Source organism: Oratosquilla oratoria, chromosome 2 (genome assembly GCF_046742065.1).
Source record: "Oratosquilla oratoria isolate Oo_2021 chromosome 2, ASM4674206v1, whole genome shotgun sequence".
Lineage (NCBI taxonomy): Eukaryota > Metazoa > Arthropoda > Malacostraca > Stomatopoda > Squillidae > Oratosquilla > Oratosquilla oratoria.
In genome coordinates this window covers 74,134,951-74,161,573 of record NC_134778.1, presented here as the reverse complement: position 1 = coordinate 74,161,573, position 26,623 = coordinate 74,134,951, and the positions used below count along the sequence as shown (strand labels likewise).

Below are 26,623 nucleotides of genomic sequence, written 5' to 3'. Positions count from 1 at the left end.
ATGCAGTTAAGCTAGTGTAGTTCTTGCTTGTCATGGGTGGGATTTCTCAGCTGGGTTGATGGTTGTGGAGTCCGCTGGAGTTTGGGGAGTGATCCTAGAGTGCTTGTTTTGTGATGTTTGTATTTATCTTTGTATTAATATGTTGTTAGGTTTAGCTAGTAGGTGGCTGTAGATGTTTGAATAGTATGCTGCTTTTTTCAGTTAGGATTGTGTTGTGTGATGGGAGGGGTTGGGGGTTCTTGCCTAGAACTATGTACTTATTAATGCCATGTGCTCTTCTTATTTTCTATTTCTGAGTGAAGATGCTTTATTGGGTGGTTTTAGTACATCATGTTATTCTTGTTGCTTTGTTGTGTGTAGTTTGTAGTGTCGTGTTTATTTTCTTGATTGTAGAGAACCATGCTATGGATGCAAAGGGGAGTGTAGTTATATATATATATATATATATATATATATATATATATATATATATATATATATATATATATATATATATATATATATATATATATATATTTGATACCCTTGATTAATGTTTCTGCTGACCAAAACCTGTGCTTGGTACTAAACTTGATATTTTTATTTTATTGTTTATTTTCATTGGAAGGTCTTTGATGTGTGGATTAGAGGATGTGCAGATAATGAGGATAATGTGAATAAATGGAGGCAATGATAGGAGAAGCTAGTGTAGTTTTTGTAAAGGAAGGCAATGTGTAAATCAGATGGCTCCTCTTAAGAGATCAATAAGAAAGAGAGATAATGATATCAGTTTTGTTGATTTGGAGGTATATCTATCTGGGGTTTACTTGATGTTGTTTTTCTTGGGGTCCATGAGAGTAGTAGCATCCTGTTTTTAGGATACCAAACACAAATGAGTCTAAAGGTTGAAGTGAAAATTATTTATTAACAGTTTGTTTTTAGTGAAATTAGTTTGAAAAAAAAGTTCATAGTCAAAACTATACTTGAATGCTGTATATCTTATTGAAAATATAAAATGTCAAACACACATTAAATAAAAAAAAAATGATAAAATGATAATACAGTGCAATAATTAGGGTCTGTGCTATGGATCTATTTTTGGATTTTTGCACAATTTCTGAGACGGGGTCAGGGATTCAGGTTCACACATGATCCCTGACATTCACCAGTGTTAAGATATTGTGGAATTCCTGCCAATAATGTTGAAGTCCTTCTAGATCCATATCGTATGCAAATAACCACCATAAGGCATTTAAATCTATTTCAATACCTCAGAACAACTATAATCATTAAAACCAACCCTTTTCAACACAAAATAGCACCAATGAAAACAATGTAAATATACAAATCTTTAAATGTGGAACCAACATATATTAGGGGGGGTACCTATATTCTACAAATTTATGGTAATTGTTAAAGAATAGATAGGAAAGGAATGTAGCCCATGTAAAGATTGCTGAGATCTTTTTGAAGTTGATAGAGATCCTAGTACTGGACCTGAAACTGAGTGTCAGCATCTGAAGGCTGAAATTCCATGTGAAGATGAAGGTATTTACATGTTTTGAAGATAGATGGCAGGGAGACAGGTCTCTCTGGTATGATATCTGTCTTGCTGGACCACCACTTGTGGGTACCCATCATTGGTCCCTGTGAGAGTATTAAAAAAAAAAAAATGAGATGTTTGAATTGACTGTTGCTTTGCAGTAGGATCATGTAATGTCACTATAGCTGTTTAACAAGTGGACCAATGGTGGGCATCTGCACAAGGTGGTCTTGCAAGAAGGAAGTCACAGGGAATCATGTCTCTGCTGCCCATCTTCAAACCCCGTCAACATTCACACTTCCATTTGAAGGTGCAACTGGCTGTCATTTGGTGTTTGGACTGGTCCCAAGATATCTCTCTTTATCAACTTCACATTTCCTCCACACCTTTGAACACAAGGAGAGCTGGCAGCTGCCTTTCATCTACTGCTTTCAGCAGGTGACAGAAAGCAAGCCCGCACATATACAATACAGATATCAGTCCATGGTTTCTTCCTTGTGAAATCTGTGGGAGGCCCAAAGAACCATTGCTGGCTGCTGTGAGTTTCCAGTTAGCAAAACTTAAAGATAGATTGAACTAATGGATAATGAAAATTTAGTGGGATTGTTAAATATTGCAGTGGGATGAAGCTAGAGAAAATTTGGCAAAAATGGATGATAGTGATTCAGATGATGCTACTTTGCTTCCAGAAGCTGGGAAATTAATTTGGTAAAGATTGGTTAAGGTTTCTGCCATAACAACTTCAGCTACTACTTCAGATTTCACTAACAAGAAACCACAGCCTCACAGTAGCTGGTAACACCTCTGAGTTCTCCCATAGATCTCTCCATGAAGAAACATTGGATATATCTATAGATAAGGTGGAGAGAATACAAAGAGCATCAACCACTTTGGTTCCTATTCTAGGATACAAACCATGGAAAGTAATCTGTCTGTATACCAAGGGCTTTCCCCTTTATAATGGAGGTAGCCAGCATGATGCCTTGACTTCTTGTAGGATAAGCATAGAGAGAGCAGGATACCTTGTCCCATCACTCTGTCCCACTTTGTTGCCTTCTATGACTTGCATGGGAATCATGGGTCAGAATTCTTTCCTCCACAGGGGACAAGGGAAAAGAAAAAGTATAAGATTACTAAAAATGGGACTGTCCTCTTTTGAAGTAAAAGAGAAATATGTAACATTATTGTGGAGTTTAACTTCTTCAATATGAGTCGAATTCTCTCATGCAGAATTGGATGCCTAATGTATGATGCACCACACTACTTGTAATATAAGATATGAAGCCACTGCTGTATTACTTTTTTTTTTTTTTTTTTTTTTCCCTCTGAGTAATAATAAACAAAAAACATGATCAAACTGGTTCACAGAATTCGGGGATCACACAGCTACAACTACAAAATAAATATAATCAATGAGCCGATGCTGGCATCCTCATGACACTTATGTAGGTATCATAACGAAGAGGTTAAGAGTGGACAACACTAACAAAATATCTTTCGGTTTGGAGTGAGAGGGTGACACAAGGTCATGGGAAACCTGTGAAAAAAAATTTGCACCTAAAGAATATGAAGAAAAACAGTTTTCATGAAAGTAGCAGTTGCCGACAAGACTAACGAGTTAAACACCATATGAGGACGAAGCCTTTATTTGTATGACGCTTCACTTATTACAGCTTTTTCAAGTACTTGAAAAAGATGTAATAAGCGAAACATCATACAAATAAAGGCTCCATCCTCATATGGTGTTTAACTCCTCAAACAAAGTTTTCTGTGTAGATGCATTAACTTAAGGAACAGCTTCCAAGAGGAAATAGTCCAGTGAATGAATTTAAGGCCAAGTTTAATTGATGGAGACAAGGAGTTGATAACTCATCCTTCACTTTTTTTAGTTATGTCACTACCTATTCCACAGAGCATCTATGGTAAGGCCTATGTTTTCAAACTTCTATATCAATCACTTTGGTACGGTGACGCCTACATAGGGGTCATGAGGTGTGAGTGGGTGCACAAGGATGCTGGCATTGGCATCTTGATTATATATATATATACCGTATATATATATATATATTATATTTAGTTGAATATGGCTTACCCCTGGATTCTGTGAACTGGTTTGATCACATTTTTTATATCATTACTCAGAGTAAAAGAGAATGTGTAATACAATAGTGATTTTATATTTTATATTGCGAGTAGTGTGATGCATCGTTCATGTGACAGCCGATGCTGCGCGAGGGAATTTGACTCGTACTGAAGTGGTAAATCTTTTACGTAGCACTTTGGCAGATGTTTTTTCTAAATCTAGGTATACACAATCTACCCATCCTTCTCTCATGCAGCACACCAACCCTCCTTGAATAGAAACTGGGTATGTTTGTTACACAAAACTTTCCTTTTCAAAATCCAAATTGGTTGTCAGCCAACATTCTTTCCTCCTCAAAATATATAATCCATCAGTCTTTTACAATTTTTTGTATATTTTGGTTATTGTATTGATAAAAGACATTGTTTTATAACTTAGTGGTTCCTTCCAGTTACCTCCTTTGAATATTAGTACCAGATTTGCATATTTTCAGTCCAATGGCACTTTCCACTCTTCCAGTAAATATACTGTCTGTTGGTTACATTATCCACTCATTGTTTTCAACACTCATTATCCAGTTTGAGAATCCATCAGGACCATAGGTCTTTCTCACTTTCAATTTCTCTAGTAGTTGACACATTACACTTACAATGTTATGTTGTTTTCAGCATCTTCATTTTCTTCTGCCTTTTCTCTCACAAACTCTATCTGCATTGACTAAAAGGGACTAAAAGCTTTTGTTCATTATTTTAGTTTGCATTCATACATGTTCATATAAAATGCCTTCACCTTTCAATTTGGGTATTACAACTTGCCATTTTCAAATCAGAACAACTTGGGTTGATCCTTACATTTGTCAGCTATGTCTTAATCAAAGTTTTATTTTATCTTAATTGTATTCTTGCGTGTGTATATATATATATTTTTATTCATTTAATTTTTGCCACTTCCCTTGCTTTATTTATTTTCCTTATTATAATGTATTCTATTTATTTATTGTTATTGTTATTTATTTATCTTTTCAAAATGTGGGTGGATGAGGTTGAGACATCACCTTCAGATCGGGCTATATGTGAGCTTTGTGCTCTTATCCAGGAAAACCATAGCAGATGATCATAAGTCGAGCACATGGTCCAAGACCATAATCTCTTATTTTCACTCTCACTTTCTCTGTCTTACACTTTCACTCTTACTCTCACTCTCACTCACTCTCACATTTTCACTCATACTTTCACTCACTCTAACACTTTCACTCATACTCTCACTCATGCTTACTCTGACTCTCTCTTACTCTCACTCACTTGTACTCTCACTCACTCCTACTGTCTCTCTTTCTTTCTCATTCTTTGGCACATCCCAAAATTTAATCTTGAACCTCACAATTGTGGTGATGCTTCTTACAAATTTTATGGCAGGTTAAGGTAGTTTTATTCACCTGAGAGACACAAAGATACCTTAGGTGTTCCTTTATTGAAGATGTAAATAGGGACCATTGAGTGATAAGAAAAATAAGATCATTGACCTTTGAAGGATGATTCGACCTGATGCAAAGGTTACATGTACTGTGTGTGTGTATTTGTGTTTGTACGTTTCCTCCCCCCCACACCCTTCACCAGCCGTTACTGGTGATTGCCACTTGCCATGGTTGTCCTAACTCAGAACTAGGTGCTTATCAGTTAACTCCTGCCATTTTGAGAGTGGTATTCCCTTACCCCAGCAGAATAGTCATCTGATGTTGACCAAAATGAAAAACTTAAGTAGGATTGTGTATTTGTTACTGGTTATTATTAGTACAGTAATGTATTAGGTGTTATTGCATTAGTTATTTTTGCTTATTCATTTTTAATCTTTACTCCATCGGAAACTGAATTTCAGTCTTTATTGCTGCTACCGCTAATACTGTTACTGTTACTACTTTACTAGTAAATGAACTCGTCAGTTTTCACTCAGTGACGATTAATTTAGCATTAGTTTTCGTTACTTTATGAACGTGTACTACTTGGATTTCTCGCCCGGGGCTGCTGTTTCCTCCCTGCCTGCCTGCTTGCCTGTCCGGAAATGTCTGTCATCCAGAGAACGTGACGTCACGATGTCGTTTGTCCGTCTGGTTGGTCACCACAAACCCGGATATTGCCCGTTGTGTATCTTTGCAATCCAAGATAATTGATTACGGGTTCCCGAACTTGGAAGTTTGGTCTTGTACGTCGGAAACGGTTTGCACCGCTTCGCCGTTCGAATTTCGCGGGCTTTTGCTCACGACGACGACGGTTTAGTGTCTATCTATTGCTCGCCGGTTTGAATAAAAATATTTTGCACATAGTTGTAGTATACAGGGCCGCGAAGACCTTCCCATAGCTGATTATAATCGTCAGGATTCAGTCAGTACAAAACGTTCGAAAAGTGTCGAGAAAGTCACAGCCTTCTACGTGTGGTCATGCACTCAGTGGAATAAAATCACCTGACGGCAGAGGCTGAAACGCAAGCATAGACAAGGGATGGGGGAAGGGTCACCCCTTCTCTCTCTCTCTCTCTCTCTCTCTCTCTCTCTCTCTCTCTCTCTCTCTCTCTCTCTCTCTCTCTCTCTCTCTCTCTCTCTCTCTCTCTCTCTCTCTTTCTCTCTCTCTCCCGTAATATAATCGCCTGGCGGCAGCCAGAATGAAACACAAGTCGATCCCAGCGTTAAGAGGGTGAATGTTTTTTCGCCCCCCACCTCCCCACATTCCTTCTCCCCATGTTTTTCTCCCCTTAGCCTGTGCACACGTCTCCCCTCCCTCCTGCTTCCCCTCTGCTCCCCTCTGCTCCCCTCTCCTCCACTCCTCACCGCACTTCCCTCTCAGGTTCCTCTCCCCTCCCCCTCCCCCCCCAAAAAAAAAAGAAAAAAGAAAAAACGCACCTGGTCTCTCCCCTCAGTAATTCTCCCCCGCACGTCAATATTTTTCTTTCTTGTTCCTTCCTCCCTCTCCTCTCTTCTCTTCCCCCTCCTCCTCCTTCTCCTCCTCCTCTTTCTCCTTCTCCTTCTCTCTTCTCCTCCTCCTCCTCCTCCTCCTCCTCCTCCTCCTCCTCCTCCTCCTCCTCCTCCTCCTCCTCCTCCTCCTCCTACTCCTCTCTTCTCTCCTCCTCCCTTCCCCTCGTAATCCTTTACCTTGCCTCCTCTCGAATTTGCTTTGCTACTACTTATCCTTCCTTCGGCCTTCTTCCTCCATCTCCCCTCCATAAGTATCTTCTCAGTTTACCTCCACACCGGTCACCCCCCCTCCCCTCCCCTCCCTTGGGGGCTTTTCTATCCTCCTCTCTCCTCCAACCATCTCGACATCCACATCTTCCTTTCTCCTCTTCCCTTTCTTCCCTTTCTCCTCTTCCCTTTCTTCCCTTTCCACTTGTTTATATCTCCTAACCTTTGTTCCCCTTCTCTTGCCTTCCCTTCCTTTCCTTTCCTCTCTTCCAACCCCTCCCCTTCCGCTCCCCTCACCTTCCCATCTCATCCCCTCCCTTCCCCTTCCCCTTCCCTCGCCCTCCCCCAGGAATGCCTGGAATTCCAGTTTTTTCACATTTCTGGAACTCGTCTTTGGCTTCGTCTTTCTCCGTTTCTCCTGTCAGTTCTTGACAGCGCGGAAATGACTAAAAATTAGAGAGATGGAGAGAGAGAGAGAGACGGGGGGAGGGAGAAATGCATCGAATTGAAAAAACAGACTCATCACAAAACAATATATATTTACGAATCGAAAATCGCATCGTAACTTTAAAGAATCTTTTTTAAACATCGCTGCTGAGACAGATTGAGAGGGGCTGGCAATGGAAGCCTTCAGCATCAGAAGTTTTTTTTTCAGGCTATGGAGGCAAAGGTTACTATTGGCATCCCTCTCCTCCCTTCCCCTCTTCTTCCCTCCTTTCCTTCCCCTCTCCTCCCTTCCCCTCTCCTTCCTTTCCCTCTCCTCCCTTCCCCTCTCCTTCTTTCCTTCCCCTCTCCTTCTCTCCACTCTTCTTCTCTCCTTCCCCTCTTCTTCTCTCCTTCCCCTCTTCTTCTCTCCTTCCCCTCTTCTTCTCTCCCTCCCCTCCTTTTTCCTTCCTGTTCCTCTCCTCCCTTCCCCTCTCCTTCTCTCCTTCCCCTCTCCTTCACTCCCCTCTTTTTCTCTCCTTCCCCTCTCCTTTCTTCTCTTCTTCCCTTCTTATTCCTTCCCTTCCCTTCTCTCTTCCCGTCTCTTTTCTTCTTCCCACTCTCTTCTCTCTTTCTCTCCTTTCCCTCTCCTCCCATCTCTTCATATATTCCCCTCTTCCCTCTCCCCATTCTCTTTCCTCCCTCTTTCCCTTCTCCTCCCTTCACTTTCCTTTTTTTCCCTTCCCTCCTCTTCCCCTCCTCTTTCTTTCTTTTCTTTCCGCTGCCCTTAGTATCCCTTCTCCCCACTTCCCGTGACTGCCCTTCCCCTTCTCTTTCTGATCCCAGCGTCCTTCCGTGTTCCCTCACGCCTTTCTCCCCATCCCCTTCCCTTCCCTTCCCTTCCCTTCTCACTTTCCTTCTTCTGTCGATTCTTTCCTTCCCCTTCACACCCCTTCCTTATCCTTCCATTCCTCCCTCCCTTCCCTCCACATCTCTTCCTTTCTTTCCATTCCCTCCCCTTTCCTCCCCTCCCCTCTCCTCCCTTCCACTCCCCTCTTCCTTCCTTCCTTCCTTTCCCCTCTCCTCTCTTCCCCTCCTTTGCTCTCTCCCCTCCCCTCCCTTCCTCTCCCCTTCCCTCCCCTCTCCCATCTCCCCTCCCTTCCTTTCCTCTCTCCTCCCTTTCCCTTCCCCTCCCATCTCCCCTTCCACTCCTCCATCACTCTCCACCCCCACACTTTCACTCTCTTCCTATCCCCTTCCATTTCCCTTCCCTTCCACTCTCCTCCCCCTCCCTTCCACTCTCCTCTCCTCCCTGTCCTCCCCTTTGCCCCCTCCCCTTTGTCCCCTCCCCTTCCCCCTCTGTCTTTTGTTTTTTCTTCTTCCTTCCCCTATCTCCCAATCCCCTTTCTCCTCCTCTCCTCCCTTCCAACCGTTCCCCCCTCTCCTCTCTCCTTTCCTTCTTCTTTCCTCCCTCCCTTTCCCTCCCATCTTTTTCTTTCCGTTCCCCACCTCTCCCCTTCATTCCCCTCCCTATCTTTCTTCTCTCCTCTCCATCTCTTCCCCTCTCCTCTCCTTTCCTACCTCAGCTCTCCCGTCATGTTTCCCCCCTTTCCCCCCACTTGTCCCCCCCTCCCCCTTCTGCCTCCCTCCACGGTGTCAGGGAAGTCTTGGGGTCCACCGCCGCCATTCGTCAGTCGTTCGGGGACGACGTTTGTGACACTGAGGAGGTGACGAAGCGTTTTGACGTTTGTTTTATGGCTCGCACATTCACACCCTCTCTTCCTCTTCCTCCTTTCTCTGCCTCCATCCCCCCTCCCCCCCTTCCCCTTCTCCTCCCGGACCGGCGGAACAGGTGGGAGTGGTCTGGTGCCGTGTGGAATCGCTCTCGGCTCCTCTGCTTATGGAGTCATAGGAGCGATGGGGGAACTGGTAGTGCACGGCAGGAGACGCTTTGCTCCGGCCGAAAACGTCTTCTTCCCTCTCATTCTGTAAAAACTTGATAAAAAAAGAGCTTGCCGGTGTGAGACCTTTTGGTCCATGACTAGGTCGGACGCGAATAAATAAACAAGTATTTTCATCTTTCCCTTCCCTTCTCCCTCTTCTCCTTTCCCGTCTTTCCTCGCTCCTTTCGTTTCCCTTCGCCCTTCTCTAGGTGCCATTGCGCCGTACACCTTCTGCAGTAGGATCTCCGGGCGCTCCTAGGTCGTTTGGGGAGGGGTGTGCGTGCGTGCGTGCGTGCGGGCGGGCGGGAAGGAAAGGCAACTTGGAGGTGCATGTTCTGTGAAACGTTCAGCTCACGGGAGGAAGTATAAATAGTGTCATTTTTGTGACGTCATAAAAACACCGGGCGACCTTAGGGCCTCGGCGTCGTCAGAGCGGGATTTATATTTTCGAGTATGTTGTGACTAAGCGAAGACGGTTTTGTGTAACTGAGAAGTCAGATAGCTTCGATTTTGGAATGCGGTCTCCATCGATGTTCCAAAAATCGTCTTTCAAAAATCAGGCCATTGTACAAAATAAATAGGTAAATTGATAAATGATAATTAAGTAAATAAAAAAAATAAGAAAAATTAGTCGTGCTTATTTTATCATGGGTCGTCGAGTAGAAAAGGAACGTTTGTGTTAGAAGACGACGACGACGACGACGACATGGCGCAGTCGGTTGGCGCGCTGCCCTGACATTTCGTTTATTTGTTTATGTATATTTATTTATTTTTCGTCGTGAGTTCATTTGCTTTCTTGAACCAGGAAACCTTGCATTTTCGTACCTTCCCTCCTTTCCTCGTGTCATCTTGTTCCTTCTTTCCCCTTTACAAATTCCCCTCTCATCTCCTCTCCCTCATTCCCGTCTTTCCACCTTCCCCTCCTTCCCTCCCTCCGTCCAAACATCACTTCGGTTTTCCATCTCATCGTCACAACAAATCTTTCTTCCTCTCTTCCTCCTTCCTTTGCCTCGCTCTATCTTTCCTTTCTTTTTCCTTCCTTCCTCTCTCCTTCCCTCCCTCCTTCCTTCCATTCTTCCTCCCTTCCTTCCTTTCCTTCCTTCCTTTCCTTCCTTCCTTTCCTTCCTTCCTTTCCTCCCTTCCCTCCCTTCCTTCCTTCCTTTCCTTCCTTCCTTCCCTTCCCTCCCTTCCCTTCTTTCCTCCTTCCTTTCCTTTTGCCTTCTCTTCTTCCCTCCCGCTCGCATTCTCTCCACCCTTTCTCTCTTCATCTCCCTCCCTCCTTCCCTCCCTCCTACCATCCCTCCCTTTCTTCTTCTTCCTTCTCTCCCCCACTCTTTCTCTCCACACTTTCTCCCTCTCCCCCTCACACTCTCCCTTCTCTCTCACTTAGTCTTCCTCTCCCATCTTCCTCTTCCTCACTATTTCCCACTTCCTCTCTCCCTCCCTCCTTCATTCTCCCACACCCATTCTTCCTCTCAACATCTTCATCCGCACCTGGAGGGGCATGGCACTTAGTCTGCAGATTGGATCCAGGATCTCTTGCTGTTTACTTAGTGTTTCCTCCACCTTCTTAAAAAGGGACAGCTGACATATGGTGATTGCTCCCCTCTTGCAATAAGTCAGTGAGGTAGAAACAATCTTACACTAGTACAATCTGCAGTCTGCTGCTTCCCAGAGGGAGTTGTAGGAGGGTCCAAAGGATCATTGCGATCCACTGTAGGACCCTGGGTTTCCAGTCTGTGAAACCTAACGTCAACTGTTATTGTAATTGTGATTGGTATGCATTCTTGTATATATTAGTCAGTGATTTTAATTGCCTTAGTCACTATTTTTATGTAAATGTCAAGTTTCACAATGACTTGAATGCTGATGTGGCATTTGTGTGGCCCAATCTCAGTTCCAAAATGTTTTATTTTATTTATTTATTTATTTATTTATTTATTTATTCATTCCCCCCCCCCCCCAAATATAAGTACTACCTTTGAAGTTTAGATATTTACTTTTATATTTTAGGTCATAGCCACAAAATATTTTGACCAGATGTAAGCAGTTGTCACTTTTTGTAACCAGAGGGGTATTGACTTAATGTAACATTTCTATATTTTATGCTTTAGTAGTCATGAACACTAATGGTTATCATTTCTTTTGCAGTGGATATCCTGAAAGACTCCGAGAGGGTACGGAGATTGCGCGAACTAGAAGCGCATCTCCGGGACCCAAGAGGAGTGATCAATGTGGACTGTATGCTGGTGAGTACCACTGAGTCTTGTTACAAGATGTAACCCTGAAGCCCCAAATAGGATGACCGTGTCCCATCAGGGCAGGTGACACGGAGCACCATGTAGTACACGTGTGGACTGCTTGCAAATTCGAATGTGTAAATTGTTTCCTTAATACCAAATGTTCCACACACTAAATATAACCCAAGTACATTAATGAAGATGCTTGCACATTATGTATCTATATACCAAAGGCTTTTTCCCCCTTGTAAGGGAGGTAGCCATGTCAAAAGACACGTACCCACTCCCACCCATCCCACTTCCATCCACCACCCTTTCCTCCCTCTCATCTTAGCTCCTAATGGATGATGGGTCACTTCTGTATCCCACCTACAGCCCTGGGTCAGAAGCAATGCAGCAAGACACAGCACATCCACAGCAAGGCCATTTCACTTAATTAATGACCCCCCCTTCTCTCTCTCTCTCTCTCTCTCTCTCTCTCTCTCTCTCTCTCTCTCTCTCTCTCTCTCTCTCTCTCTCTCTCTCTCTCTCTCTCTCTCTCTCTCTCTCTCTCTCTCTGTCTCATTCTCTCTCTGTCTCATTCTCTCTCTCTCTCATTCTCTCTCTCTCTCTCATTCTCTCTCTCTCTCTCATTCTCTCTCTCTCTCTCATTCTCTCTCTCTCATTCTCTCTCTCTCTCTCTCATTCTCTCTCTCTCTCTCTCTCTCTCTCTCTCTCTCTCTCTCTCTCTCTCTCTCTCTCTCTCTCTCTCTCTCTCCCCCCCTCCCTCCCTCTCCCTCTCCCTCTCCCTCTCCCTCCCCTCATACAGAAAAAATAGAAGACAGGGAGAAATTCCTTTGGACTGCATCAAAATATTGATCACATGTAACCAGTCCCCCCTCCCTCTTCCCCCACCACCTCCCATCCTTCCATTATATCATCATCTATATACAGCCATTCTCCTCTTGCCCCTATCTGCCTTCTCTCTTTGCTTAACAGACTTTCCCTTCTTGCTCTCTATAGTAAGGAAATATTTGAGATGGAGACTGGACATCAAAGGAACTTGGAAATTTAGGTGTTTTTTGTATATCTACATTGTACCATTCAGTTTTATATTTGCCCAAATGGATATATTTTTGGGGCTCAAAATATCTACATTGTATCATGCAATACTATTGTAAGCATCAAGGAGTTAAGCACTGTATTTTGGGTCCAGTCCAGGGACCAAATACCAGCCCCTCAGGGCAGCACCTCTTTGTGGAGGTGGGGATGATGTTATGGTTTGGGAGCTGGCACAGTTCTTGAGTGGTTACAGGTCACTTGGTGTGGGTACATGTTCTTCTTAATTCTTGCTCCAAGGGCAGTGATTGGGTTGTCCAGGAATGTAGCCTTGTAGCCCTGAACAAATCCTTAATGACTCCAAGACAACAACACAATATTTCTTCCCCAAACTGACTTCTGGGCCTGACCAGTAATTGGATCTGGTTACCTGGGACCAGTGGGTCTCCTGCTAGAGCAACCTTGGACAACAGATTGATTTAGATAATGTATTTTAATATCTATTAAAGATAATGGTATGGTATAGGGCTACAGTTGATGCTTATTTGTTAATGAGAATTCAATTGTAAAGGTAAACTTAAAGACATTCTAGTAAGATTAGTAAAGACAAGGTTTTTGGTTGGGTTTATAGAGTAAAAGGTTATCTATATGTTTCTAGATTTTTTTTAATTCATGGACTGGCAATTCAGTTACTAACATCACCCACACTGTGTTGACCAAGTGGTTGCTGTAGGATAACACCCACTCACCCCTACCCCTTGAGCTGAAGGCCTTCATTGAGAAGAGTATGTAGTAAAGCACATCCTCAGAATAGTTGAGATAACCCTCCTGTAGCAGGACTTGCAATTGAGAACTTTGTTCACAAATGTGGAAAGAAAAGATTTGGGCATTTGAAGACCAAGTAACTTCTCATCTGTGTCACTGCAGCTGGATACATGATCAGTCTTGGGGTGATCTAATTCCCACTACCCTTCCACCCTCAAAAATAAGGACCTTCATATACTCCATGTTTTCTGGAAGGACAGCACAAATATGTGGACAATTATGTTTTTAAGCAGTGGTATATGTACTGCTTCCTCTTGAATGTAAAGACCAGTCTGGATTTAAAGAAACTTACTTTGAAAGTCCCTTTAATAGACAATGCTCTTGTCCTTCCTGAAGTGTGATAGTAAAACAATGATGTTATAGGTGTTGAAATTGGGTTTATGCTACCCAAAATCACCTCTTTAATTCAACCTCTGAAAAGCCCAGTGCATGCACTGATGCATACTAAGCTTAGTTGAGGCTCAATGATAACATCATCCTTGCCATCATAGAGTGTTGGAAGCATTTCAGCATTTTGGAGTGCCCCACTTTCATCCATCAGACATGTTCTGACATGAAATCTGCCACCATTAGTGTCTTCTGGGAGAAATTGTGGCCCAAGGTTTGCAACAATTTGTGGTTTTAATTGACATTAAACTTGACAGCTAGAAAAATTTATGCCCCGAGGTTTGCATCATTGCTTTAAACCGACAGGCCCCCCACCCCACCTCCACTGCACTCACCATCACCACCACTACAGCTACACCACTACACCACCACTATTACACCACCACTATTACACCACCACTACCACAACCACTGCTACAACCACCACCACTACACCACTACACCATCACACCACCACAATCACAAACACAGCCACATCCACCACCACCAACACTACCACCACCACCACCATCACCACCAAAATGCAGTCAGAAAATCATTACTGTATGTGAACTGTTTGGATTGGTTTCATTAATATGCAGGAAGAAGTAGCTCTGATTGGAGAGCATACTCGTAGATCGAAACTAATCAAAATCTTGATGAACTTGTCAAGTGGTATTGAAAGAAGGTAATGAGAACTAATAGACGATAACCAGATTTGATGAGGGAATTTATCTTCATGAAGATGAAGAACAATGACCTGCAGGACCACTAAATCCTTTGGAAGGATTTGAACATAATCAGATTCAGCAGTTGTGTAGAATTATCAAGTGTGGCCTTCACACACTACTTGCTGGAGTTGGACAAAATCAAGTACTAGAAGACACACAGATGATGATGTTTCCTGAAGAGTGCTTTTTGGGATTTCTTCCGAGAGTCTTCCCTGCCATCCTATATGTCTACTGTACCCTTGAACCACCCCAGGTGTATAATCCTCATCGCCTTACTTCCCAGTCCTGCTGTTTCATTCATCTATCCCTTACGTGGATCTTTTGCAAGAGAGACTCAGGGCAATGGATTGATTAATTGATCACACTGGCATGACTACATTCAGACCCACCACCCAGCATCGTGATAGTACCAACATAGAATAGGCTGGTCCACAGGTTCATATTGCCCCAGATGCAACCATCATACAGAAGACACAGAACACTTCATCATACCTTGCCACCCTACCATGACACCAACACAATACATATTCTTTGCACGACTTGTAAACTAATCCAGTGGTCATTACCGGTTACCTGGGATCCAAGGATCTCTTGCAAGAGAGACCTGGTGCAGCGGATGGATTGATTTATTGATCATGGTCCTGACCTGGACCTTGCTACCTGACCACAGTCGATGATCCCAGATGCATATACAGAAGCCACCCCATTTAGTGACACTCCTGTTAACATACAGACAGCCTTTAGGACTTGTACTGTGAATGATAGGTACTTGATAGTGGTGGTTCTTTAAGAAGGAAATTGAAGAGAACCCTCTCCCAGCCATCTGTTTTCAAAATCTATCATCATCCTTACCTTCATTTTATTGCTTCACCTCCTCCTCCTCCTCCTCCTCCTCCTCCTCCTCCTCCTCCTCCTCATCCTCATCCTCATCCTCCTCCTCCTCCTCCCTCTCCCCCCTCTCCCCCCTTTTCCACCATCTCTTCTTTCTCCTCCTTTTCCTCCTCTTTCTTCTCTTTCTACTCTTCGTCCAATTCCTATTGTTCCTCTTCCTCCTACTTCTCTTCCTTCTCGTCATGCTTCTCTTTTTCCTGATTTTCCACTTCCTTGTGCTTTTCTTCTTACCCCTTCAGCCTCTACTCCTACTAGTACTATTATTACTACTACATAGAGCTTCTTATCATGAAAACTAATACAGTGCAGTACTAGTAGAGTGTTGCTCATTTGTTGCTTTATATTCTTTCAGTCTCCCATTATTCTGCCATCTGCTTAGTACCATATCATGATACAATTAGCTATGGGTTGTGCATAACAGCTGCTACATTTCATAACTTGAGAGAAAAATTAATTTCACATTATGATCCATGATTGTGTGATTGAGTTTGATATTTATGGTGCATTTAACATGATTAATGGGTAGTGTTCACCTAGTACACCCAGAATTTTTGTCTCTCTTGCTTAGTTACCCTAAATTAGCTGAAGGAAATAAGATATTAGTTGTGGCCCTTTGTGTCAAAATACTGCAGCTCCATACCATTCCACTGAGTTGTCTCTGCCTTGAGAATGAAAGGATGTATCTTTAGATTTCACATGTAAATAATGCTGACTCCATAAAGAACAGGAAACTTAAGTTTTGAAACAAAGAATATGTATAGTCCAGATGAGACAAAAGATGTGCAACAAGGGAGACCTTTCATAGTATTATTGGAACTTGATTCTTCATGTCACTTTTTTGTGAGGAAAGCTTAGAAATTGTCACCAGGTGCATTTGGATTTGTGTTCAGTATCAGTAATTTTATTTATCTTAGGAACAGACCCAGAAATGAAACAAGGCATTGTTTACAAGAGTAACTACTCAAGAACCTCCTTGGTGGGATAAAATAAACTATAAATAGTGATGGCAAAATCCATAGCCACTTTGTTGAAGGGAGTAAGATGTCAAGACAGGATCCACCCTTTGAAATATGGGTATAATGTAGTACAAAACCAACGTCCCAGAGTCCAGCATAGGATGTATAGACTGGTTAGGGAAGTTTATTACTGATGGCCAGATTGTATGAAAATGAAGAGACTTGAAAATGTTGGTACTATTGATAATTGTTGTTCCATGTGTTACTGACTGGAAATCTGCAGCCCCACAGTAGCTGTAAACAAAGCAAGAGTAGAGTAAGAGCAGGAAAATAAACAGAAGAAAAGGAAGTATGCTTCAGATGCAACAAATTTTCTGGATGGGTGGTGAAGTGTAGCCTTGGTACCACTTGTGTTTGTTAGGAAAATTCAGCCCTTGATGTCATGAGATGATAGGGATAAGGGAGATATACTAACTCAAACACAAAATATTCACTCAAAAGTCTAATAGTTAATTTATTGTTTTGTGTGACATTTTTCATGAGTTCATAATTGTGTGAAGAAAATTAAGAACATTGAAGTACCTTTCATTATGAACTGTCTGCTCTGTAGTGTGTTCATTGTGATGAATCCTTACAATTAAGGAAATGCACTGGTAGTGTTGTGGGTTCAAATCCTGCACTTCTCTCCAATTCCTGGCAGTGACCACTACTTGCCCCAACAGTCCAAGTGCTTAGGGCAAAGATGATTGCTTTGCCTTCAGCTATATGCCTTTTGGTGTAGGCTCCTCATCTTGTTAACCATAATATTTTCTTTTTCTTTATGAGACACCACTTTGGCACCTCCAAGTTCAGAAGATGATAAACCAGTTACAAATTAGGATAGTTACTATAAGAATAACATGTAGAAAGGAATTTAGTAAGTGGATTATTTTACATACCATTGTTTTCATGTCCTTTCTCTTTGCTTGCAGGACTCCATCCAGGCCCTGGTGGCTGACTGTGATCATCAGGCCATCAAGAGGAACAAGAATGTGGAAGCCTTCCTTAACAGATGTAAGAATAGCTAGATGCTCATATTTTAGTTGAATACATACATACATATACCAAGGCTTTTTCCCCCTTCCAAGGAGGTAGCCAAAAAGGGAAAGGCATAAAAACACTCCCACCCATTTCATCCCTAAATACACTCCACACCCCTCCCACCCTCCCTCTCATCTGAGCACCTCCTGGATGACGGGTCATCCCTGCACCTTGCCCACCGCCCTGGGTCAGAAGCAGTGTCGCAAGACACAGCACATCCACAGCAAGGCCGCTTCATTTAATCGGCGACCCCCCCTCTCCGTCCCCCCACTAGTTGAATAGTGGTAATAATAATAATTGAGTGCTCCCAGATGGATGTGTGGTTCTTATCTGCAAGGGCACCCCAAAACAGAAGAGGAAGTACTTTTTAGATGAACAAGACTTGTAGTAGCCAGCTTCCTTATAGGTTACCATCCAACACTGACACAGTATCAATGTGGAATTGTAATGGAAACAGACAATGTATGCCCCAAATAAAAACACCACATAGATGTAGAACATGTTGTCTTGTGCTGCTCATGTATGTTGATTTATGGGTCAATTTTGTGACTGTTGTCAGATATCTTGGGCTTACAGGTCACGTCCCTTACAAAATAGAACTAAGACAAGAGATTAATTGGTTGATTGAGATTAAAGAATAGAAGACAGTTCCCAACCATTTATTGAGCCAAAGGTACTTTTACGAAACAGTAAAATATATGATACATAGTAGAAAGTATAGGTGGATGCAGTTATCTGCTGAAGGGATGTCATTGCTGATGAAGTTGCAGAAGGATCTTTAGATGGACTTTTGAGGCCTAAGCTTTCCAAATCAATTGTTCCTGTTTGTGAGAATTGCTGTCTGTCTATATATCAAGGGCTTCTTACTTGTAGGGAACATGATCGTCATCCTTATCCCCCTTGTAATGGAGGTAGTCAAGTCAAATGCATGCATCCACTCCTACCCATTGCAACATGGGTAAATGGCAGTACAAAAATTAGGTTTTCATAACTTGATTCCTCACTACAAAGGATCCCTAAGGCTTAAACCTCGAGAATAAGTCATTGTAGTCATCTTGTACATTTCTTTTTAACTCTTGAACTAATCCTTGTGTCTAAAAAGGAGGATAAATTTCAGTATGTAAAAACCTTTTTTCAGATCGGGAACCCATGCACCGGGTGGAGACCTTACGGGTGCAGGCTGAGGATTTTAATATGATAAAAGTCATAGGGAGAGGAGCATTTGGAGAAGTTCAACTTGTTAGACATAAACACACAAAACAGGTAAAGATATTTGGTGTTCTCGTCATGAACGAAATGTGAATTGTATATAATTATAGTAGTGTGTGTCATAAATGTGTATGTATGTATATATATATTTTTTTACATTTCAAAAAGGCCTGAAAAGGCATTCCCCCTATGAAGTAGAGTGACATGGCCAACTTAAATATTCATCCTTCATCCATCCAACATACATTTGTTGTCCATTTTATATTAGCTCCTTGTGGATTAAGGATCCAACAACCGAAGCTGGTTTATGCCTACATCAATACAGGGCAACCCTCCCCCCCGATCCACTCAATAAGATACAGAGCAGACAAAAAGTAATCCCTTTGGGTCACTTCAATTTCTCATTCATCCACAACCACTCTCCACCCACACCTCCATCTTGCCCTCTCCTTTCCCCGTTCAACAGACATTCCCCTTTTACCCAAGGCCCCATTCATGTCATCCATCATTCCCATATTTGGTCTTCTCCTGAAGTTTGCACCATCAGGACCTGCCTTCCACTTGCTTTTTTGCAAGCCTTTCTTCACTTATTCCATGTGCCCTCCTTTCCCTTACTGCTTGTTGCACTCCATCCGTCTTTTTAACCCCCACCATATTTATTTAAACACTTCATCTCAAATGCATTTAGGTTCTTCCTTTCTGTCTTCCTCAAATTCCAAATCTCGGACCCCATACAGTGTCATAGGCACATTCACCCCTTCATACAGTCCTCTCTTTCTGTTCATCTCCCAGGTACCAAAACTTTACTACACTTCATTCTCCCTAAATGTTTACTTTTTTTCAGGTTTATGCCATGAAACTCCTCAGTAAATTTGAAATGATCAAGAGATCTGACTCTGCCTTCTTCTGGGAGGAGAGGGATATCATGGCCCACGCCAACTCCGAATGGATCGTCCAATTGCATTTTGCCTTCCAAGATAATAAGTTCCTATATATGGTGATGGACTACATGCCGGGTAAGAGTGATTCTCTCTCTCTCTCTCTCTCTCTCTCTCTCTCTCTCTCTCTCTCTCTCTCTCTCTCTCTCTCTCTCTCTCTCTCTCTCTCTCTCTCTCTCTCTCTCTCTCTCTCTCTCTCTCTCTGTCTCTCTCTTTTCTCTCTCTCTCTCTCTCTCTCTCTCTCTCTCTCTCTCTCTCTCTCTCTCTCTCTCTCTCTCTCTCTCTCTCTCTCTCTCTCTCTCTCTCTCTCTCTCTCTCTCTCTCTCTCTCTCTCTCTCTCTCTCTCTCTCTCTCTCTCTCTCTCTCTCTCTCTCTCTCTCTCTCTCTCTCTCTCTCTCTCTCTCTCTCTCTCTCTCTCTCTCTCTCCTCTCTCTCTCTCTCTCTCTCTCTCTCTCTCTCTCTCTCTCTCTCTCTCTCTCTCTCTCTCTATATATATATATATATATATATATATATATATATATATATCACTCACTCTACTGCCTCCCCTTCCATATCCTCACCTACCCTTCCCTTCTTTTCCCCATATGGGGGTATTGACTACATTAATTTTATGCAGTCAATATTTTAGGGACACCCCTTTGAACCAGAGTTACACAGCAATCTTTTATGATTAGGCACTCTTTTTGTGAGTTGTATTTATTGTTTAGAAAATCTTTTAAAAAAAATTTCCTATGATCCAGTGAATGTTGTATAAGGTGATTTAAATGAGGTGGAGTGATGGGAGGAGGTTTATCTTTTCTGTATTTTCCCCAAATAAAAGAGGTGGCCACATCAAAACGTACTTTTTGCACTCAGTGGGAGAAAAATGCAAAAAACAGGTAGCTCTTAGCCCCTTGTTCTGTTACATATAGTTGACTTTTATGACATAGGGAACATGGTGACATTATTCTTGTCCTCTGCCACAAAATGAAATATATTATAGCTATGATATATATTGCTTAACCTTGTATATGCTTTGACTAGGCCATCTTTTATTTAGAGAGGTGCTTTTAGTTTATATAAAGAAAATTTTAAGTAAAAAATTACATTATACTTACTCAATCTGTTGTAATGAAAAGAAGTGGAAAAAGCAATCTTTCAAGAGATCCTGGATAACAGTGTATTACTGTAACCTAACTGCTTCCACCCCCTTCCAGGTGGTGACTTGGTGAACCTCATGTCCAACTATGATGTGCCAGAGAAATGGGCCAAGTTCTACTGTGCAGAAGTGGTCCTTGCCCTTGATGCAATCCATTCTATGGGATTTGTGCACCGGTAAGCAACGTGGTTCATGAGGCTGTTGCATTTACCTAATTATAGTATACAGGAAAGGAGCATTGTCTCGTACTTTCCGATTATCCTCCATAACTTTAAATTTGGATAAGGTTGGGTTTTATCACATTCTTCAGTTGTCATAAATATACAGTACTTGTATTTATATAAATATATATGTTTGTGTGTGTGAGTGATTCACCAGTCTTCAATCATGTGTTAGACTTGTGATGAACAACTATTACCTCCCAGATGAGAGCTCATAGCACATATATGCCCAATCTATGGATGATGTTGTGATGTTACACATATATCCAACTCCATGACCACAAGTGTTGGGGTGCTGGCTTGCATTGCAGTGATGCTGAAATTAATTCAGCCCTGGGTGGCAGTTGAAATTGGACAACAGGATTATTGGTGATGAATGGTACCACAGCATCATTGAGAGAGAGAGAGAGAGAGAGAGATGAAGACAACAAACCACTACTGGCTCCTGTGGTGTGGAGTTCTACTCAGCAGTTATGAAACAAAGAATAACTATTGAAGATAGTATGGAAATCAGAAGTGGAATAAACTCAAGAGGAAGACCCAGAATTGAGACAAAAGGGGTGAAGAGAGTTGTGGCTATACATAATGTCTGTAGAACAGTGAAGATAAAGTGCGAGAGATAAGAATGTGTCAGAGGATATAGTGAATGGAATGGATGCCATGGCTCAAAGAGATGTTCCTTACACATGCTCTAGAGACATGGAAGAAAGTCACCAGATAGTGAAATGGTTGTGGGGTGAAACCAACTTTGGCTTTGAAGCCATGCTGTGGATGTGTGAATGAGATGTACCTACCTGCATTGTGTTAGACCAATACTGGTGAAGGGCCAAGCAAGCTTTCAGCTCCAAGGTGCTGTGATAGGTGTTGTGTAAGTGGGTCTTTGATATGGGCAACTTCTTGATTTGTTACCACTACTAAGTGCAATTAAGGCTTTTTATTTATTATTATTATTATTATCATTATTCCTTTTAATATGGATTTCTAATGTGATATTTCTTTTGACAGAGATGTAAAACCAGACAACATGCTGCTTGATGCACAGGGTCACCTCAAGCTGGCTGACTTTGGTACCTGTATGAAGATGGACAAGGTGGGTAGAAGACCTGTCACATGTTTAAGAACATAAGAAATAAAGGAGACTGCAAAAGACCATAAGGCCTACACTAGGCAGCTCCGTATCCATCACCACCTGTCATCCCCATCCATAAAGTTGTCTAATCGTTTTTTAAAACAATTGATGGTTTCAGCGCTTACTACGTGGTTACTAAGTTTATTCCATTCATCGACCATCCTATTAGTAAACCAATTCTTGCCTATTTCGTTCTTAAATCTAAATTTGTCCAGTTTATACCCATTACTGCGAGTCCTGCCCTGTTGTTTTATTATGATGACCTTGTTTGCATCACCCTTGTTATAGCCTTTGATCCACTTGAACACTTATATTAGATCACCCCGCACTCTGCGTCTTTCCAGGGAGTGTAAGTTTAGGTGCCTAAGCCTCTCTTCGTAAGGCAAATTTCCAAGTCCATGTATCATTTTGGTCATTCTTCTCTGTACTGATTCTAGTGAATTTATGTCCATTCTGTAGGACGGAGACCAAAACTGTACCGCATAGTCAAGGATGGGTCTAACTATCGCTAGATAGAGTTTGATAATTACCTCTGCACTTCTATTCGTTACCGTCCTAGCAATGAAGCCTAATGCACTGTTAGCTTTATTTCTGGCACTAATGCACTGCTTCCTGGTTTTAAGGTCCGGACTCACCAGAACTCCCAAGTCCCTCTCGCACTCAGATTTTTCTAAAAACGTGTTATCTAAGCTGTATTTTCTGGGTTGTGTAGCCCTACGTTTAACACGCTACACTTAGAGATATTGAAGTTCATTTGCCATTTCACCGACCATGTTAACAGTTTATTTAGATTATCCTGCAGAATCTGGGTGTCGTCTCCTGACCTAATTAGGCGTCCTATTTTAGTGTCGTCCGCAAACTTACTAACATCACTATTTAACCCATTGTCTAAGTCGTTTATATACATAATGAACAACAAGGGACCCAAAACTGAGCCCTGGGGGACCCCGCTAGTAACATTGCCCCACCTAGATTTTATTCCATTTATTGTGACCCGCTGTTTTCTGTTACTAATCCAAGCTCTAATCCATTCTAACACTTTTCCTCCTATGCCATGGGCTTTGATTTTATTTAGTAGTCTCTGGTGTGGCACTTTGTCGAACGCTTTGCTAAAGTCAAGGTAAATAACATCGTAATTTTCATTGTTGTCTGACGCCTTATATACCTTAGTGTAAAAGGATAGAAGATTAGTCACACATGACTTATCTGTGGAGAAACCATGCTGTGAATCACGAATTAAATTATGCCCTTCAATGTGTTCTCTGAGTCTATTTACTATTATTGATTCAAGCATTTTTCCCATAACCGATGTCAAACTGATTGGCCTGTAGTTGCATATAGACGATCTATCTCCCTTCTTAAAAACAGGAACAACGTTTGCCTGCCTCCAAGCAGTTGGAACAGAACCAGTGTCTACCGATTTATTGAATATTTCAGTTAACTGGTCGCAGATTTCAAATTTACACTCTTTAAGCATTCTTGGAAAAATTTCGTCTGGACCCAGAGATTTTATAGCTTTAAGTCTGTCAATCTGCTTGACTACCTCTTCTTTACTAATGCTGATATTAGTTAGACTACTTTCTTCATCCCCTCTGAAAATCGGATCGCAGTCAGGTACTTTATCTAACCTCTCATTAGTAAACACCGATAGAAAATAATTGTTGTTGTTGTTGTTGTTGTCGTTCCTTAGACTGTCTGTCCGAGCAGTCCCGTCTCCCCAAGGAATGCCATAGCCGAAACTGTGTTTTCCCACACATCCTTTATAGAGCGTATGTTGTGTTGTTAAACTCCTCACTCATTTTTTCCTCCGATTCTATCATGACATTTTCATCGTTTTTAATTGGTCCTATTCTTTATTTATTTTTTGTTCTATAGAGGTGAAAGAAACCCTTTCGGTTGGATTTTGCTTGACTGGTAACCTTGATTTCAGTTATGTTTCGCTGAATGTGTATTCCTTTTAACCAGCTTTGCCATTTCGTTATATCTTGATCTAAGATGTGATTCCCCGTTTTTTTATTTTTACGTAAAGTCCTCTTTTCATTCCGATATCATGTTTCAATCTGTCCGTCATCCATTTGGGAGTATTACTATTTTTCCTTATTGACTTTAGGGGGATAAATGTGTTTTGTGCATTAATAATTAGATCAGTTAGATTGTTATACATTTCATCTAAATTACTGACCTGACTGTTGGGCCCTCGCCCCCAATTGACCTGACCTAAGGTATGCATATTACCCTCCGTGACCCAGACCTGACCTACCGTGACCCAGACCTGACTACCAGCCCTGCAATGAGAATTCAGAATGTCTGAGACGTCCGCCTGGCTTTTCGTATTCAATTTCAAATAGGTTTTTATATTGTCAAAGTTTGCTTTCCTGAAGTCTGGTACTTGAACGTTATTCGTACTTTTTAATTTTTCCCAAATAACATTAAATCTTATTTCTTGATGATCGCTAAAGCCTAGACTATCTCCCACTATTAGGCTGCTAATTTGGTGCTCATTATTTGTTAGAATTAAGTCCAGGGTATTTTGTCCCCTCGTAGGATCGGTAATCATTTGTTTTAGGAAATTATCCTGCACCACATCTAGGAATTTCTTCGCTTCATGATCTCCTATTAAAGTTTCCCAGTCAATGTTTCTATAGTTAAAATCTCCCATGATTACAACGTTTTTGTACTGGGACACACTGTGAATTTCATGAATCAGGGAATCAGTCTACTCAGTGCTGAGGTTAGGAGGTCTATACAAGACGCCAATAATAACTTTCTTATTCTTGCCTATAATCTCTACCCAAATAGATTCCGTACAGTCCTCTTCCTTAATTGAATTGTTGATAATACAGTTTCTTCTTGCATTTAAATACCCATGTTCTCTGCCTCACCTCCACACTTCACTTTATCCATTCTTGTCAGACTTGTCATATTTCTCAAATGTCTCGTTCTACCTCCATGACACTCCATGTTTATGCTGCACAGAGTACCGGGGTTGCAATTACTCCATCATGTAATCCTTTTGCTGTGTTCATTCACAAAAACTTATTTCTCTTAACTCTTGGTGTGATTATAATTACATGTCATAGAATCTTTTCGTTGCATTCATTCACAAGAACCTATTTCTCATAACTTAACACACTTAATGTATATTCATATCTTTCATGTTTAACTCCTGTCATTTGAATATATTGCTTCACATGTGAACATGATTTACTTTATTTTCTGTAAAATATTACTGAATGATACTTCTTTTTGCAGGATGGTTTTGTACACTCGGACACTGCCGTTGGCACTCCTGACTACATTTCTCCAGAAGTGTTAAAGTCTCAGGGTGGGGAGGGTGTGTATGGGCGGGAGTGTGACTGGTGGTCGGTGGGGGTATTTTTGTACGAAATGCTTGTTGGTGATACACCATTTTATGCGGACTCTTTGGTTGGGACCTATGGCAAAATCATGGACCACGAAAATTCGCTCAAGTTTCCAGAGGATGTAGAAATTAGCTCTGAAGCCAAGAGTTTGATATGTGGTTTTTTAACAGATAGGTGAGTAATTGTATGATTTATTATTTTTTTTAAAGCTTGACTTATTTTTAGCAAAAGCAGTGATTTTTTTTGTATAAAGATGATTTGGAATGAAAGAAAATTGTACTTTTACATGGTTTCATAAATGAGGAACTATTTCTATATGAATACAAAGTGACTGTTTTTCTTTTTTTTATCTTTTCTTTTTATATTTTCTTTTTTCTTTCTTCTCTTTTCTCTCTCTCTCTCTCTCTCTCTCTGTGTGTCTCCTCATTTTCTATCTTTTCATTTTATCTTTTTTTTCTTTTTTCTTTTTTCTCATTTTTATCTTTTCTCTCCCTGAGAGGCGAATCAAGTAGAGAAGAAAAGGTGAAAGGTGCAGATGGAGAGATGATAATGGAAAAGAAGGCAGTAAGGGGAAGATGGGCAGAGTATTTTAGGGAGTTGCTAAATGTGAATAAGGAGAGGGAAGGAAAAGTAGTTGCAGTGGGAAGCACAAAGAAAATGACCGTAATGAGTGAGGAAAATGGAGGAGAAATAAAAAAAAGATGAAGTAAAAGCAGCTGTTAAGATGATGAGGGCAGGTAAGACACCTGGGTTGGATGGATGCCATGCAGAATGTCTGTAAAAAGGAGGTACAGTTATGGTGGACTGGCTGGTGAGGTTATTTAATGTTTGTTTAAGAAAGGGTAGAGTGCCAAAGGACTGGATGAGCACCTGTATAGTTCAACTTTACAAGTGGAAAGGGGACAAGTGTGAGTGTAGTAGTTTGAGAGGGATCAGGTTGTTAAGTGTAGTTAGGAAGGCTTATAGAAGTGTCTTGTTTAAGAGGATTAGGAGAGGAACAGTGTGGTTTTAGGACAGGTAGAGGTTGCATAGATCAGATTTTTGTAGTAAGACAGATATGTGGGAAAGCTATAGCAAAAGGTAAGCTTTTATGGATCTGGAAAATGCTTATGACAGGGTAGACAGGAAGGCAGTGTGGGAGGTATTGCAGATATATGAGATAGGAGGAAAGCTGTTTAGAGCAGTCAAGTTTTTACGAGAGTAGTAGAGCTTGTGGCAGAACAACACAAGCTGCCACAAGCCAGGAGGTGCCAAGATGAGAGGGAGGGAGGAGGGTGGAGTGGAGTGGATTGGATTATGTAGGGGATGGAATGGGTGGGAGTGGTTTCTATGCCTTTTTCTTTTTGGCTACCC

General features: G+C 41.6%; 1 protein-coding gene across 3 annotated transcripts in view; it reads left to right on the top strand.

Annotated features, from left to right (window-relative positions):
• Window positions 1-26,623, top strand: part of Rok (Rho associated coiled-coil containing protein kinase) — a 91,181-nt gene that overhangs the window by 6,619 nt on the left and 57,939 nt on the right. For all 3 annotated transcript variants that reach the window (XM_076210824.1, XM_076210823.1, XM_076210825.1), the window contains exons 2-8: window positions 11,295-11,392; window positions 17,162-17,243; window positions 18,409-18,533; window positions 19,324-19,495; window positions 20,617-20,734; window positions 21,785-21,869; window positions 25,161-25,444. In XM_076210824.1, coding sequence (XP_076066939.1) covers window positions 11,295-11,392; window positions 17,162-17,243; window positions 18,409-18,533; window positions 19,324-19,495; window positions 20,617-20,734; window positions 21,785-21,869; window positions 25,161-25,444 — 964 coding nt within the window. The remainder of the gene's footprint in view (window positions 1-11,294; window positions 11,393-17,161; window positions 17,244-18,408; window positions 18,534-19,323; window positions 19,496-20,616; window positions 20,735-21,784; window positions 21,870-25,160; window positions 25,445-26,623) is intronic.